This window comes from Canis lupus, chromosome 24 (genome assembly GCF_048164855.1).
Source record: "Canis lupus baileyi chromosome 24, mCanLup2.hap1, whole genome shotgun sequence".
Classification (NCBI taxonomy): domain Eukaryota; kingdom Metazoa; phylum Chordata; class Mammalia; order Carnivora; family Canidae; genus Canis; species Canis lupus.
Window position 1 is genome coordinate 15200019 of NC_132861.1, and position 12992 is coordinate 15213010.

The 12992-nt window shown below is 42.5% G+C and overlaps 1 protein-coding gene across 14 annotated transcripts in view; it reads right to left on the bottom strand.

The window, feature by feature from the left end:
* The window catches only part of LOC140615803 (phospholipid-transporting ATPase IB), a 570784-nt gene that overhangs the window by 39965 nt on the left and 517827 nt on the right, over positions 1 to 12992 (bottom strand). For all 14 annotated transcript variants that reach the window (XM_072795750.1, XM_072795748.1, XM_072795745.1 and 11 more), the window contains 2 exons: positions 11918 to 12006; positions 5811 to 5915 (listed from right to left, as the gene is read on the bottom strand). In XM_072795750.1, the coding sequence (XP_072651851.1) occupies positions 5811 to 5915; positions 11918 to 12006 (194 nt within the window). The remainder of the gene's footprint in view (positions 1 to 5810; positions 5916 to 11917; positions 12007 to 12992) is intronic.

Here is a 12992-nt window from a genome sequence, read left to right on the forward strand (position 1 = left end):
GTCTCCATGTGCTTTAATATGTATTATTTCACTTAAACCTCCAAGTAACTTGAGAAAGCTGAAGTCCAGAGAAGTTAATAACCCAGCAAAGGTCACACAGCTGAGCGAGTGGCGGGGCTAAGAGCCCAACTCCAGTCTGTCTGCCTCTCTGCTCTGTGCTCTTTCCTCTGCTTCATGACACAGTGATGGAAAAAATGCAGCTGGAAGTGAAATAAATCTTAACCAGGTGTTGGAAGCAGATATTTGCCACCTGGCCTGGAGAGATTTGCTAAAATGATGCCATAATTTCCTATCCTTCTAGCTAATAAAAACCTAGTAGATACTGTAGGGAGGACAAGTGTAGAAAGGGGAAACAAAGGAAAATGGAGAGGATGTGCTGCCAACGGCCACTATGAAGAGGAAAAAGGAGTTCTCCTGAAATGATAGAATGATGTATTAGGGAAATGATATGCAATCAAGCTGGAGTATCTCCTATTTTGAGGCTTGCTTACACTCATTTTTGACTCAGCAGTTGTACAATTTTAACTTGGAGGTGTGACAACACCAAATAGTTTTTACACATTAAAGATCAAAGAATCTCTGTTTAAAGCCCAAAGTATAATGGATATTTTTTGAGTTGTGTACTCACCTCAAAATGTACTGGGGAGTTGTGTTTTGGTATAGTTGGTTTTTTAAAAGAGCATCAGGTGAGTGCTGCCTGGAGTGGAGGAATCATCTTTGGCGTGTTTGAAAATCGGGCTGATCTGTCTCAGGCTCTGGCCCCTATTTTTCCACTGATAAGACTCCATTCGGATTCCCAGATGGCGAGGTTGGACCAGTGCCCCACCTATCTGCACAGAGGTAGGCCCCAATGACATGGGAGCTGGTGAGCACAAGCTGCAGCACCCCGACTTGGGAGAGAATCACATTTCCCTCCTGGATTCCCGAAAGGCAGAGCAGCTGTCTAGATTACCCTGTGCACGCTGGCTCGGCCCCGGGGTCACACAGCCTGTGTATCAGCATTCACGAGGACAGAAAACCAAGTAAGAGATTCAGTGATCGCTCACCATAAGGCGAAGACCAGTCACCTGGCTACCTTTACCAAGGGCACAGAGTAAACTGTACTCCAGGGAGGCACTTAAGTGAAAGAGAATCCCACCGCTGTGCTGGTGAAAGAGAGGAGCAGCAACCAGAACTCCCTGACCTTGCAAGAGGAGAAAATCAGCCCAGGGCCTACCCTGCACCCCCTCCCCCACCCACTGCGATGAACAGAAAGAAGTTCTCAAACAAAACAAGGGTCTCCTTGTGGTTTATTCAGATTAAGCAGAACTGGGAAACTAGATGTTTTCATCAAATACATTCACCTCTCGACTGCTCTAATACCCAAACATCAGAACACCCTCTGCCTTGCACCAAAGGAGAAAACAATTTAGTCTGCCACTCCTACGTGACATCTTAGGCCTATTAGAAATTATATTTGTAAGGTAAGTGGCCACCGGTAGATCTTCTTCCACCAGAGAAAAGCAAAAATTGCCTGAGTTACCCTTTAGGAATAAAGAGGGAGCAAATACTCCCAAAAGATTGAAAGAAAGAATTCTTCCCTTTAGCTCATGTTCAAGACACGTGCAGAGTATTGTGCTATCCTACACACAGAACAGCAGGGATATCTCGTGGTCAAGACTTCTGGGGAAGATGGTTTAGGGAAAGGTATTCTGAACAATACAAATATTAACAAGTGTCTGGTGTTTGTGAGGTACACAGACAATACATCAAGGAAAAGACAAAACATACATTAGGAAAAGAAAAAATAAAAACATTTCTGTTTGCCAGTTGAAGCATTTTCTTACTTCCCTGTAGTTTCTGGGCATCTTATTCTCAGATCTCATCTTTTCTCTTTCTCAGCTTGTTTTCTCTAAGTCATGAGCACAGGCTTAATTATGCATAAATAACACAGCTTCATTTCAGAAGACAAGACTTCCTAATGCAAAAGTGCAGAAGCATGCTAATGAGATTATCATAACATTATTGTGTTTACCAAAATAATAGAGAGTTTGGGGCTTGGAAAAAAAAAGAGTTTGGGGCTTGGACAAGATCAATAAAACGGTAAGTTGAAGTATTTTATTGAACAGAGAAAGAGCATAGAGGGACACTCAGAATTCGTAGCTACCGTTTCAAATTTTTAATTGTAAATTTGGCAGCAAAGTGCTTTTTTTTTTCGATTACTGCATAAAAATTTTTGTTCTATTTCTTCTGAGCACATTCCTGAGAAAACCTGCTAGAATATTTGCCAATGACTTGGACCCAGGTTTTATGACTTGGCAGGATGTCCTGGAGGAAGGCTTTCAGAGTGGAGCAGCGGGGCTCTCCTGCGGCTGGGGATGTTGAGGACACCTGGTGTGCAGAGGCCCTGCCAGCAGGGGAAGGCAGGGTGGGTGGGAGGACGGGCTCCCAGCCTACTCCTCTTCGCGGGGTAGGGCGATGCTAATAGGCCACGTGTCTGTCCGTCTGTGAGTCTGCTGGCTCTACTCTGAAGCCCTGAGGTAGGTGGCCACTCACTGCAGGCCTAGCAGCGGCCTGCCCCTCTCCCAGTATCTCTCTGTGGCCACTCTCAACAGGAGCCAACGCAACAGGCACCACAGGTCTCCACAGACAATGCAGGCTCACCCTCCCTTTGTCACCAGCAACTCACTGGGCTTTTGCATTTGTAGTCAGTCAACAAATATTTACAGAGCTTTTATTACGTCCAGCCTAACAACTGAAGCAAGATGCACAAGCACACTTTAATACTAGACGGGGTGGGGTGGGGGGGCTGGGATTAAGGACCTGGGAGCTGCAAGGAGAGGGGAGAGGACTCGGGTCCCTCAGGAGGGTGTCCCTAAATCTTTACAAGGAAGCACCTAGCTGAAAAAAACCCCGCCCCACCACCCACACCCGAACCCTGGGCTTCCCCCTCGCGCCCCCCCCCCCCCCACTCCTCACGAGCACCAGAGGCTCACAGGAATCCGGGCAGGTGTGAAAGAAGCACACAAAGGTGATAAAGGAACAGTTGTGAGGCCAAGCAGAACAAAAATCTGAGTGGCCCAGTCGCCACTATCTAGTTTGCAAATAGACCACCCAGAAAATCTGGGAGCAATTAGGAGACAGAAAAACAAATGGTGGTGGTGGTGAGGAGGGTGCTCTGAGGATCTGAGGATGGTGGGAGGCAGGGATCACCAAGCGGAGATGGAGGCGAGACCAGGCCTGGAGGAGACTGGAGTGGGGGCGGCGCACTTACATTCACGCGCAATCCCCGCAACTACAGAAGTTGGAACATGGACAAGGCGATCAGAAAACAGATTTTCAAATGCAGACGGGAGGAAACCACATCTAAACTCTAATCATCTTCCCATACACATGTGAATGTTGAAAAGTGAACTTTGAACAGGATAAGTGAATTTTAAAAATGTCATTCTTTTTATCAATGGTCAGGAGGGCTCACACCCCTCCTGGGGCCAAACTGAAGACTAGCAGCTGACATTCCACATTCCTGCTGGGGGGTGGGGGGAGTGGGGGTGGGGGGTGTCAGGCACCAGGCCTGGGTGTACAGACTGCTGCAGGAGCCCCGGCTCCAGCTCCACCCCCACCCCTACGTATTAGTCTTCCCTTACACAGGAAGGGACCAGCTCACTGTACGAAATGGAATGTCCAAGGTCATGTGGCTGAGCAGCAGCTGAGCCAGAATTCAAACCCAGGCTCCCGATCCCCATGGGCTGCATGACCGCAGGCAATCCCAATGGTGCCTCTGCACGGGCTGCTCCCTCTGCTGGAAATACACACGCATCATTTCCATCATTTCCGTCTACTCCCTGCCTCCACACCCTTGTCTCCCATGTGAAGCTGTTGGTCTCTCAAGCCAGATGGCCTCCTGGATTGCTGCCTCCTCTGAATGCCTCCACGCTATGGACCCCAGACCTGGCCCTGTTGTAACCTCACGGGCCAGAACAAGACCCTGACCCGCATCAGATCAAACATGGTAAAGAGCATTCTTAGGCCACCCTAGACACAAGGTTTTCCTTTCAAGTGCTGGAGAAGAGTTTGATAGTTTGGCTTTCAAATTCTCCTTTTATGGGACACCTGGTTGGCTCATTAGGTGAGCATCTGCCTTTGGCTCAGGTCATTATCCTGGGGTCCCAGGATTGAACCCCACATCAGGCTCCCCACAGGTTGTTGGCTTCTCCCTCCGCTGCCTGTGTCTCTGCCTCTGTATCTCATGAATAAATAAAGTTTTGCAAAAAAAAAAAAAAGGAAACTCTCGTTTTACTTAGAAACTACCTGTGATCTCTCAGCAGTTACTGTGTATATGTGAGTATTCTTGAGATCTAGGATGCCTTGGGAATTGTTTTCAGTGGTGCTAAAACTTGGTGTGCTTTTTAAGCTGAGCAGTTATTATGACTGATAGGCATTTTGTAGAGTTTTAAGTGTTTATTTATTTCAATTTGTAGTGGTTTCTCCCTATTTTTAGAATCTATGAACATGTTTTTTTCAGGTCTTAAGAATTTTGTAAGTCCTTGAAAATCTAGTAGGTGCTAAGCACTGTGCCTAAAGCATCTAACGGACAGAGCAGGCCTTAGCCATGTGCTGCCTTGTGTAACAGTTATATATAGATCTGCTTTAAGCCCTGCTGCTGTCCCCACAAACTCATGGCTTTCAGCTTACTGAAGACAGTGATTTTTGTCTTGTTGACAGATTATTTTTAGAGTGATGAGCACAACTGCCATGTAATGGATGCTAATGGACTCACTTGTTAAAAAATGTCATAAACACAAAAACCACAACTTCAACTGCGTACTCTACAACCCCTTCCCTAAAACATACGCAGTTATTTGAAGTTATATTCCTAATACTTCTCACAATCTGGATTCTCTTTCCTTCAAAAAAATGCTTTGTCTTCATTGCTTTGAAAGATGGTATGAATAAACAGAACATAAACAAGACACATAGTAGCAATGTCTAAAAGTATTCAAATTGTAGATTTCTGTTGCCCTGGCATTTAGCTACAGATTTCCTTGAAGCATTTATAGAAGAGTTATACTCATAATTTTCCAGACATTCCATGTGTCTAAGACAGCAATTTGTTCTTGGGTCCAGGTAGACTTCTTTTGGTAGTATATGGGCTTTAACTAGATGCAATCTAGTAACATTATAACATGCACGATTAATCAAAAGCTTTTCATATGCCAAACTTTTAGGTATGGGGAAGAGGCAGCTCATGCTCTACCACAAATAATGAGAGGGAACAGCAGCATATGTTTCTGTGAACTAGCCTGCACGTGACATGAGTTTTCTCGGCACCAATAGAAAATCATAATTCATTAAAAGGAAAACAAAAAACCCCATGTATACTTGCTGTGAACTGTAACAAGATTTACATGAATAACATGTATTATTTAGCATGCAAACCTTCATGGTAGATGCTCATCCTTTAGTATAATATTGGCCCTGCTATCAAAAGGCCTAGCTTTTAAAAATTCTTTGGTAATGTTACTAAAACAGAACATTTCCACCTTAGGCTAGTGTTGCTACTATTTCCATTTTCTACATGTGGGTTGTTTTTTACCCATGCCTGGACCCAATAGAAACCCCTGGGGACAGGCCAGATTTCATGCGGCCACTGACAAAATGTCATTTAAATCTCCTTTTGACTGTATTCTTAGAGAATAACCCAAACACGTAAAACTAAGTGGTCCTTGCTTGCATAGAATGTTGAGAAGAGAAAACAGGGAAGGGAAAGGTAGGGAGATGGGCCGGGAGAACTGGCCCCCACTCCCCACATTTGGCTGGAGATGGCCCACCTCTTTCCATTACTGTCCCGAAGCATCGCCTTCCCCATCACTCTGGACTTCGTCTCCAGCTCTTGTACCTCCTCCAGTAGCGTTTTTTTGCAGGTATGCTTGGCCCTGTGTCACAAGGAAAAGATAAAGAACACATGACACATGAACTTTCCATGGCGGTAGAGACTGATTGCTCCCTTTCAGGCCATATCTGGATGCCCTCTGAGGCTGTGGCTGTAGCTTCAGACATCACAAACATTCACAGTCCCTGTGTACAGCCAGGGCTCCACTCTCATAAACAAGGAAGCAGGACATAAACAAGTCCTGTAGAACACATTGGGGCCAGGAAGTTACCTGGCATCTCCTCCAAAGAACACTGCTTGTTCCCGAAAGCCTGGGGATCTAACTGAGGACCCCAGCCATTCAGACCAAAGACTGGGGTTAGTGGATATTCTGGGGTCTATCTCTAAAGCTTTTCACTGTCGGACCTAAGAACCCAAAAGATGCTTAAATCCTTACGTTAGTGGATGTGTACAGGTCCCTTGGCCCCTGCTGCTGCTGTGATCACAGAGCCCTGGGTGAGCAATGTGTTCTCTGTTTAGTATGAAAAGAGCCACTGTCACAGCAGGAATGGGATTTATAATGCTGGAGTTCATGCTTTCAAGTCAAATCCTAGACCTGAATTTTAGGGTCAACACAAATATTCAGACACAGCTTTTCCACCCTTCTCTTGCACAGACTTCTCATCAGGGCCCATAATCGTGGGCCTTCACAGGTGTAAAACAACTGATAGAAGAACAAAAACATGCTGGACTCTCCACTGCAGTTTAAACCGTCAGCCTGGTTGGGTCACTCCCCTTGAACTCTAGGAAGAGCTGCCTGCACCCGTTTTCCGGTTCAACTAAGAATACCTTACAACATTCAAATACACAGTTGATCTCAGGGTCTTCCTAAAATTGAGACTAAACACAGAGCTACCGGCTGGAAATGATATAGTTGAAGAGAGGCATTTAACTAGACACAGGAATGAAATGGGAAGAGAAAAACAGAAAAAAAGAAAGAAAAAAGGCTCTGAGCTTAGCAATCAATCCAGGGCAGTTTTCCTTATTATGAAAAGCTTTTTCATTAGTTTCAAGAGTAAACAAATGTGAAGATCCTGCTAAGTACCAGGACTCAAAGACAGAAGAACAAAAAGGGAGCATCTCTGCAAGGAAGTGAAAAACAATGTAACAGGACTCAAGCTGTTTTAGTGGAATCACATAGTCCCACCCCCCCACCCCCCACCATCAAGGGAAGAAAGTCTGTTAAGATAATGCATCCCCTAACACTCCAAGTTAATCTATAATGGAGTATTAGTCCTAAAACACCGTATATGTGCCTGCCATTCCTTTCCCCCAAAGTAAACAGGAGAACTTAGCCACACAGGTTTTAACACATAATACCTTAATTACATCAAGCCGAGTCCCAGGACTCGGTAGAGATAACATGCTGCAGTTCAAAGCAGAGGCTGTGGAATTTTATTTTAAACAAGAAATAAGAAAACATTTAACATTTTGCTGGAGACAGTCAAAAAGGATGTTAAAATTTACACTGTCCCATATTATTGAATATGGTGGGCCTCCAGCTTTCATCCCATGGGCTTACAGGGCTAGAATGATAACAAGACAACTGAGCAGCAAGGAGAACTTGTTCTCCCCAGGAGAATCTGTCTGCGCATCCTGAGGATGAGTGTGTGTTCTGTTTCAGGACCCTCTTCCCTCCACCATCCTCCTCCTCTCCTTCTTCTGACTTCCTCCCCACACAGAGCAAGCAGAGCTCACCAACCTCTAGAACAGCCCTTGAAGTAGGCTAAGAACAGGAAGGGCTGGACTAGTGGGTGCAGGACACTGGAAGTCTATACCTTAGGCCAAGGGAGAATGTGACCCACTGCATCAAAGCTGCTGGTTTGGGCTCATTCATAAAATCACTGCAGAAGGAAATCATCTGAGTATGCTGATGCTACCAGGCACTGTACATGTTCTCAGTGGATTAAACTCCTATGTCTAAGAGTTATTTGGCAATTTTTCAGTCTTTCCACTAGGCTAACTCCCATGGGCTAGCCTGGGGACTTAACCACTATTTGGGAACACCGGGTGGCAACACCCAGTGTTGGGGGTGGTTCTGTGAGTCTTTCTGAATGTGGCACTGGGGTAGAATGATAGCAATGGAAAACTGCTTTCTCAAGAGACCTTAACTAATAAAGCCTTAATTAGATAAAGGATCCCTCCCCCATCAAAGTCCACCTGTGAAAAGCCAATCTTTAAGCATTAGCCACCGGCATGCAATTTAGGTCTCACCAGGAGCTGAGGTTTGGCTTGCTTGGAGTCACAGCTGACGGAGTGAGCTCCATTATCCATGAGTGGCTTATGCCTGGTGGTCCAGGGCTGCTCCATCTAACCCCGCATCCAGAGACCAGATGATTACAGAAGGGATAACATAGGGATGCTTAGCCACTGTCAGAGTGTTAAGAATCATCTGTGAGCCTCCAGGTATAGTTGTGGGTAACTCCAGGTTATTAGGGACTTAGCTTAGAATCTTGAAATTTTCATCCTTTTTTTCCCTGGAAACTTTTTTCCTCAATTCTTTCTTTTGCATGGAAAAGTAGCAAGTCGAAAGGAAACATGAAATTCTAAATATGGATGAAAACGTAAATACAATGTGCTTCACGTGAACTTAGTTTCATTAGAAAGTTTTTCTTTTTCAAAAAAAATCAAGACTCATTTGTATACAGAAATTTCTTATTACCTTTTATTTCCTTTTAACTGCCTATCTGGGATTATAATAAGGAAATGAAGTCATTCTGGAATTGCTGAACGTATTGTGTGCTGACTGGTAAAGAATAAGAGATACAGTTAGATAAAAAGAGACTGGTTCCTGTGTTCAGTGGCCTTGAGCTTTATATTATTTTTATAAAGCAACTAGTGGATTTCTCCTAAATGAGAATAAGTATGTGGCAGCTTACCTAAGAATGCTGTCATGGGTAAACATTTTGGAAGTGTGTAAGCTAAAGGATATTAAAATAGTTCTGGGCAATTTAAACTTCATGCTTCTAATAAAAATACTCATTAGCCAGGTATCACATATAATCAATCAATTATTTTAGTAAAAGATGTGTTAGTTTGTCCCTCATGAAAATTGTGGTTAACAGGATAACAGAGTAGGTACTTTATGGCATCCAAATCTGACTTAAGATAGTCGAGTAATGGATCTTCAAGCAGAAAGCTGACAGACTTCATGGAAAAAATGACTAAATGACCTCATGCTGGTTTTTTTTTTTTTTTCCCTCTGACTCTGAACGGTCTAGGTCCTAAAATGGGTGAGAGGGACTGTAAGTAAGTGGGGGAAAATGCAGAAAGAGCAGCTCACTTTCTTAAGTACTCATAGAGATACACATGAAAACACGGGCCTGCCTTCTGCTGTGATTTAAAAGCTCTTTGAAAATAGAGTTAACCACTAAAATGCAAAACAAAGCAAAAGGTCTGTAAGATCGGTCCTAGGCAAGATGAGAGAATGCAACTGCACCATGGAAGACTCCAAACATTGCCCATGTCACCGTCACGGCACAGGCTTTTCACATGCTCCAGGAATCCGGTTCACTTTATTCAAAACTCTCCTTGGAAGTCCAAGGAGAGCCACAGCACATCATGTTTCAATAAATCGTTGACAATTGGAACCAAATGACAATTGGTGGTTGTGGACAGTCAGGATTCATGTTTTTTGTTCAGGGTGCAGGAAGGGGAAAACAGAACACATTCTGGAAAGCTGAAGCTCAGAAAGAGAAATCACAGTCCCGTACTATGGCAACTCTTAGTCTGCTTTCACTTCCTGAAGAAGCCTCTGAATTTACTGGACTCAACAACATCTCTTTCAGGCTAGGAGTATAACAGAAGATAAAACATGGGCCCCATAATCTCAGGGAGATCAAATCAGCTTGCAAAATGCTTGTCTTTGAGGAGAGAGGTGACTGTTATTTAGACTTTAACCGTGTATTATAAATTGAGCCTATACTTTGGGCAAATACTGCAGGGGAGAGCCAATATATACAATCCTCCCTGGTTTCCCCAAATAAAAAGAGGCAAAAGTACATTTCTCTAAGTGCCTCTGGAATTCAGTAGCGGCCTTTCCAGCTCAGCCCAGAGCTGAGGCACCATCTGCTCCTGGGAAGGGCTGTTTTCTGGGCCTATCTGGGGCAGGGGGCAGCAGGTAGGGCCAGCACCTTCTTCTTAGCTCATGGTCCCTTCTCCCACCTGGCTGCCAAGTTTCTTGGAAACAAGTGACTTTAACTCTTTCCATATGGTGGAGCTGGAGGCAGTGTCCTTTGATTTATCCTTGCTAAAAATGTAAATGGTGCTAATTTTACAGTGTCAGGAGAAACCAGAAACAAGTCCTGTTTGAAGGAATAATTTGCTTCATTGGTGACTGCTAACTTTTACTTGGCATGGATTGGGAAAGATCCAGAAGACTGATGAGGAGGTAGAGACATTGTAATCTGTAGACACTTTTTGAAATGGTAGAAAGATAAGATACTTCTGCTCAAGTCTTGCTTGGCAAATACACAGGCTTAATAAAATTTTTTTTCATGACATTAATCAAAATAGTTGAATTAAAATAGGCTGAGATTAATTTATAATCACATTCCTATTCTCAATCACTATAAATTGTAAAGTGATCTGATATAGCCAGTATCATGTTGTATTTACCCGAAACTAACCTGATTGGTACATAAAATTAAAGAAATTTAGCAAGGTAATACAGTGAGCCACAACTGGGCTCTGTGCTTTAAGAACAAATAATAGAACTAGCATTTTGTTTCAGAGCATTTATTAGATTAAGAAGACATCTTTCCGGGCTATAATAATTTTATTTCCCAGGATTCTAGCTATTTACAGAACACAATTTTAGCAGATAAAGGGAAGTAGTGGTAAATCAAGCCATTTAATAAATTAGAATTGTTTAATTTTTACTAATAGTTGCAAAACTTAGTTAAGAGAAAAAAAAAAACACCCAAAATATGTGCTATACAATTCTCTCTCTTCCTCTCTCTCTATTAGGCATCACCAGTTGTCAAGATAATGCCAAAATGAAGACTTTTTCAAAAGGCATCCTTAACTGTCAGGCAAGAACAATTCACATTGACTGTGGGAGGAAGGGGGAAAGATAAAAATGAAATCTGATGTCTTTTCCTGGAAGGTTTGGATTAAAGTTGCAATTCTCTACCTCAGGGCCCCAAAATAATTATGCTTTGCCCAAAGTAAAACCAATCTAGGAGTCTCAATTTTCAGGGAAGTTGGCAACTATTTGTAGGAGTAATCAGCCTACCCCAAACAAAAATCATTATTATCTCATTTGGAGTATTCCATGTCTTTCTCATGGATGAAATTAAAATTAACATTACCTTAGAACTTAGTCGCTTAGCTAACCTTGTGTACAAGATATTTCAGAAACAGTATATTATTGTATTTTGAAACATATAAGCAAAAATTGAGCATGAATTATTTCCTATTTAACCTATATGATCCTAATTATTTCCTCTTTAACCTACATTATAATTTCATCTTTGTGATTAATCTTCTCATAGATCTGTACAGTGACACTCTAAATTATATTTGAAAGATTCCTACTATAAATTACATATATACAATTTACATTTAAATATGGGATTTAAAGCCAGGTTTTATTTGTGATCGCTTAGGTATTGATTTTTAGATATAAGGGGAAATGAATTTTGAGTTATGCTTCTTAAACCTGATGGAATGAATCTGTACCTAGAAACCCTCCTTAAAAATCATGTACAAGAAGCACCATACCTATTGACCTACACAGCCTGTCTCAGGACTCCTTTTTGTCTATATTCTCATATCAAGGTGAAACACAGGTTAAAATTAACACACACACACACACACACACACACACACACGGGAAACCCAAACCCCCAACATTCTTTACATCTGTTGCTGGCAGGAAGCAGGATACCTGTTCCTTCAGAACTCCCACAGCATCATGAAATAACCCTGTGGCGAGGGTTCACGAAAGGTGATTGCAAGGACGGCTGAGCAAGACTTAGGGTGACTATTTCACTTTTCACTTACGCTCTCCATGCTACATCTTCGATCAAACATGCTGTGGGCACCAGAAATAATCCCAACCAGAAGTGTGCGGAGCTCAGGACCATAGTTGCCTGCAAGAAACAGAAGTGACACCTGTATGAATACTTGTTCTTTCAAACACAGATGTAATTTAATCTCCCAGAATTGATTAAATAGAATGTGAAACATTCTATGACACAAAACCAACAGAAAAGCATTAAAATCAATCACAGTGAAAACATACACCCAGGAAGAATGTCAAGGGGACCTGACATGGTGAATGCCTCTTTCTTGATCTCCATCAGCATTGGCCTCCTTTTATTTTAACAAGTGTTGTCTCCCTCTGTCTATAAAGTGCTTTTAAGCCCCCTTCTGATCAGAATGGTGACCCTAAAGCCCTCCTTTGGAGAAAGCTAGAGCCAGACTCCTATCAAATGAACTTTTCTCTACTAGGCTTTTTATGTCCACTTTCCCTAGCCATGAGTTCATGTTCCTTCACTGCTCATTCATTCTTGGAACCGGTGCCTTGGTCCAAGGCATGGTGATTCAGAGGAAAATGTATGGTTATAGTCTTTGCCTTTAAGGAGCTTAAAATTATAAGTACAAACATACATGCATACACACCATTGTACAATACAATCTACAGGTCTTCCATGACTTATGATGGGGTCACATCCCAATATGCCCATAATAAATTGAAAATATCCTAAGCCAAAAATGTGTTTAATACACCTAACCTACTGAACATCATAGACAGTTGGGCAAAACCATCTATTATAAAATAGGCTTTTGCTTTTGCCTATTTTATAATATAGTACCAATGTGAAAGATTGCATGGAGTTTCCTCAAAAAGTTAAAAATAGGAATACCATATGATCCAGTAATTTCACTACTGGGTATTTACCCAAAGAAAACAAAACATTAATTTGAAAGGTATATGCACCCTTATGTTTATTATGGCATTGTTTACAATAGTTAAGAAATGGAAGCAACCTAAGTATCTGTCCATAGATGAATGGTCGAAGAAGATACGGTGTGTATGTGTGCACGCGTGTATATATACAAAGTCATGCACACA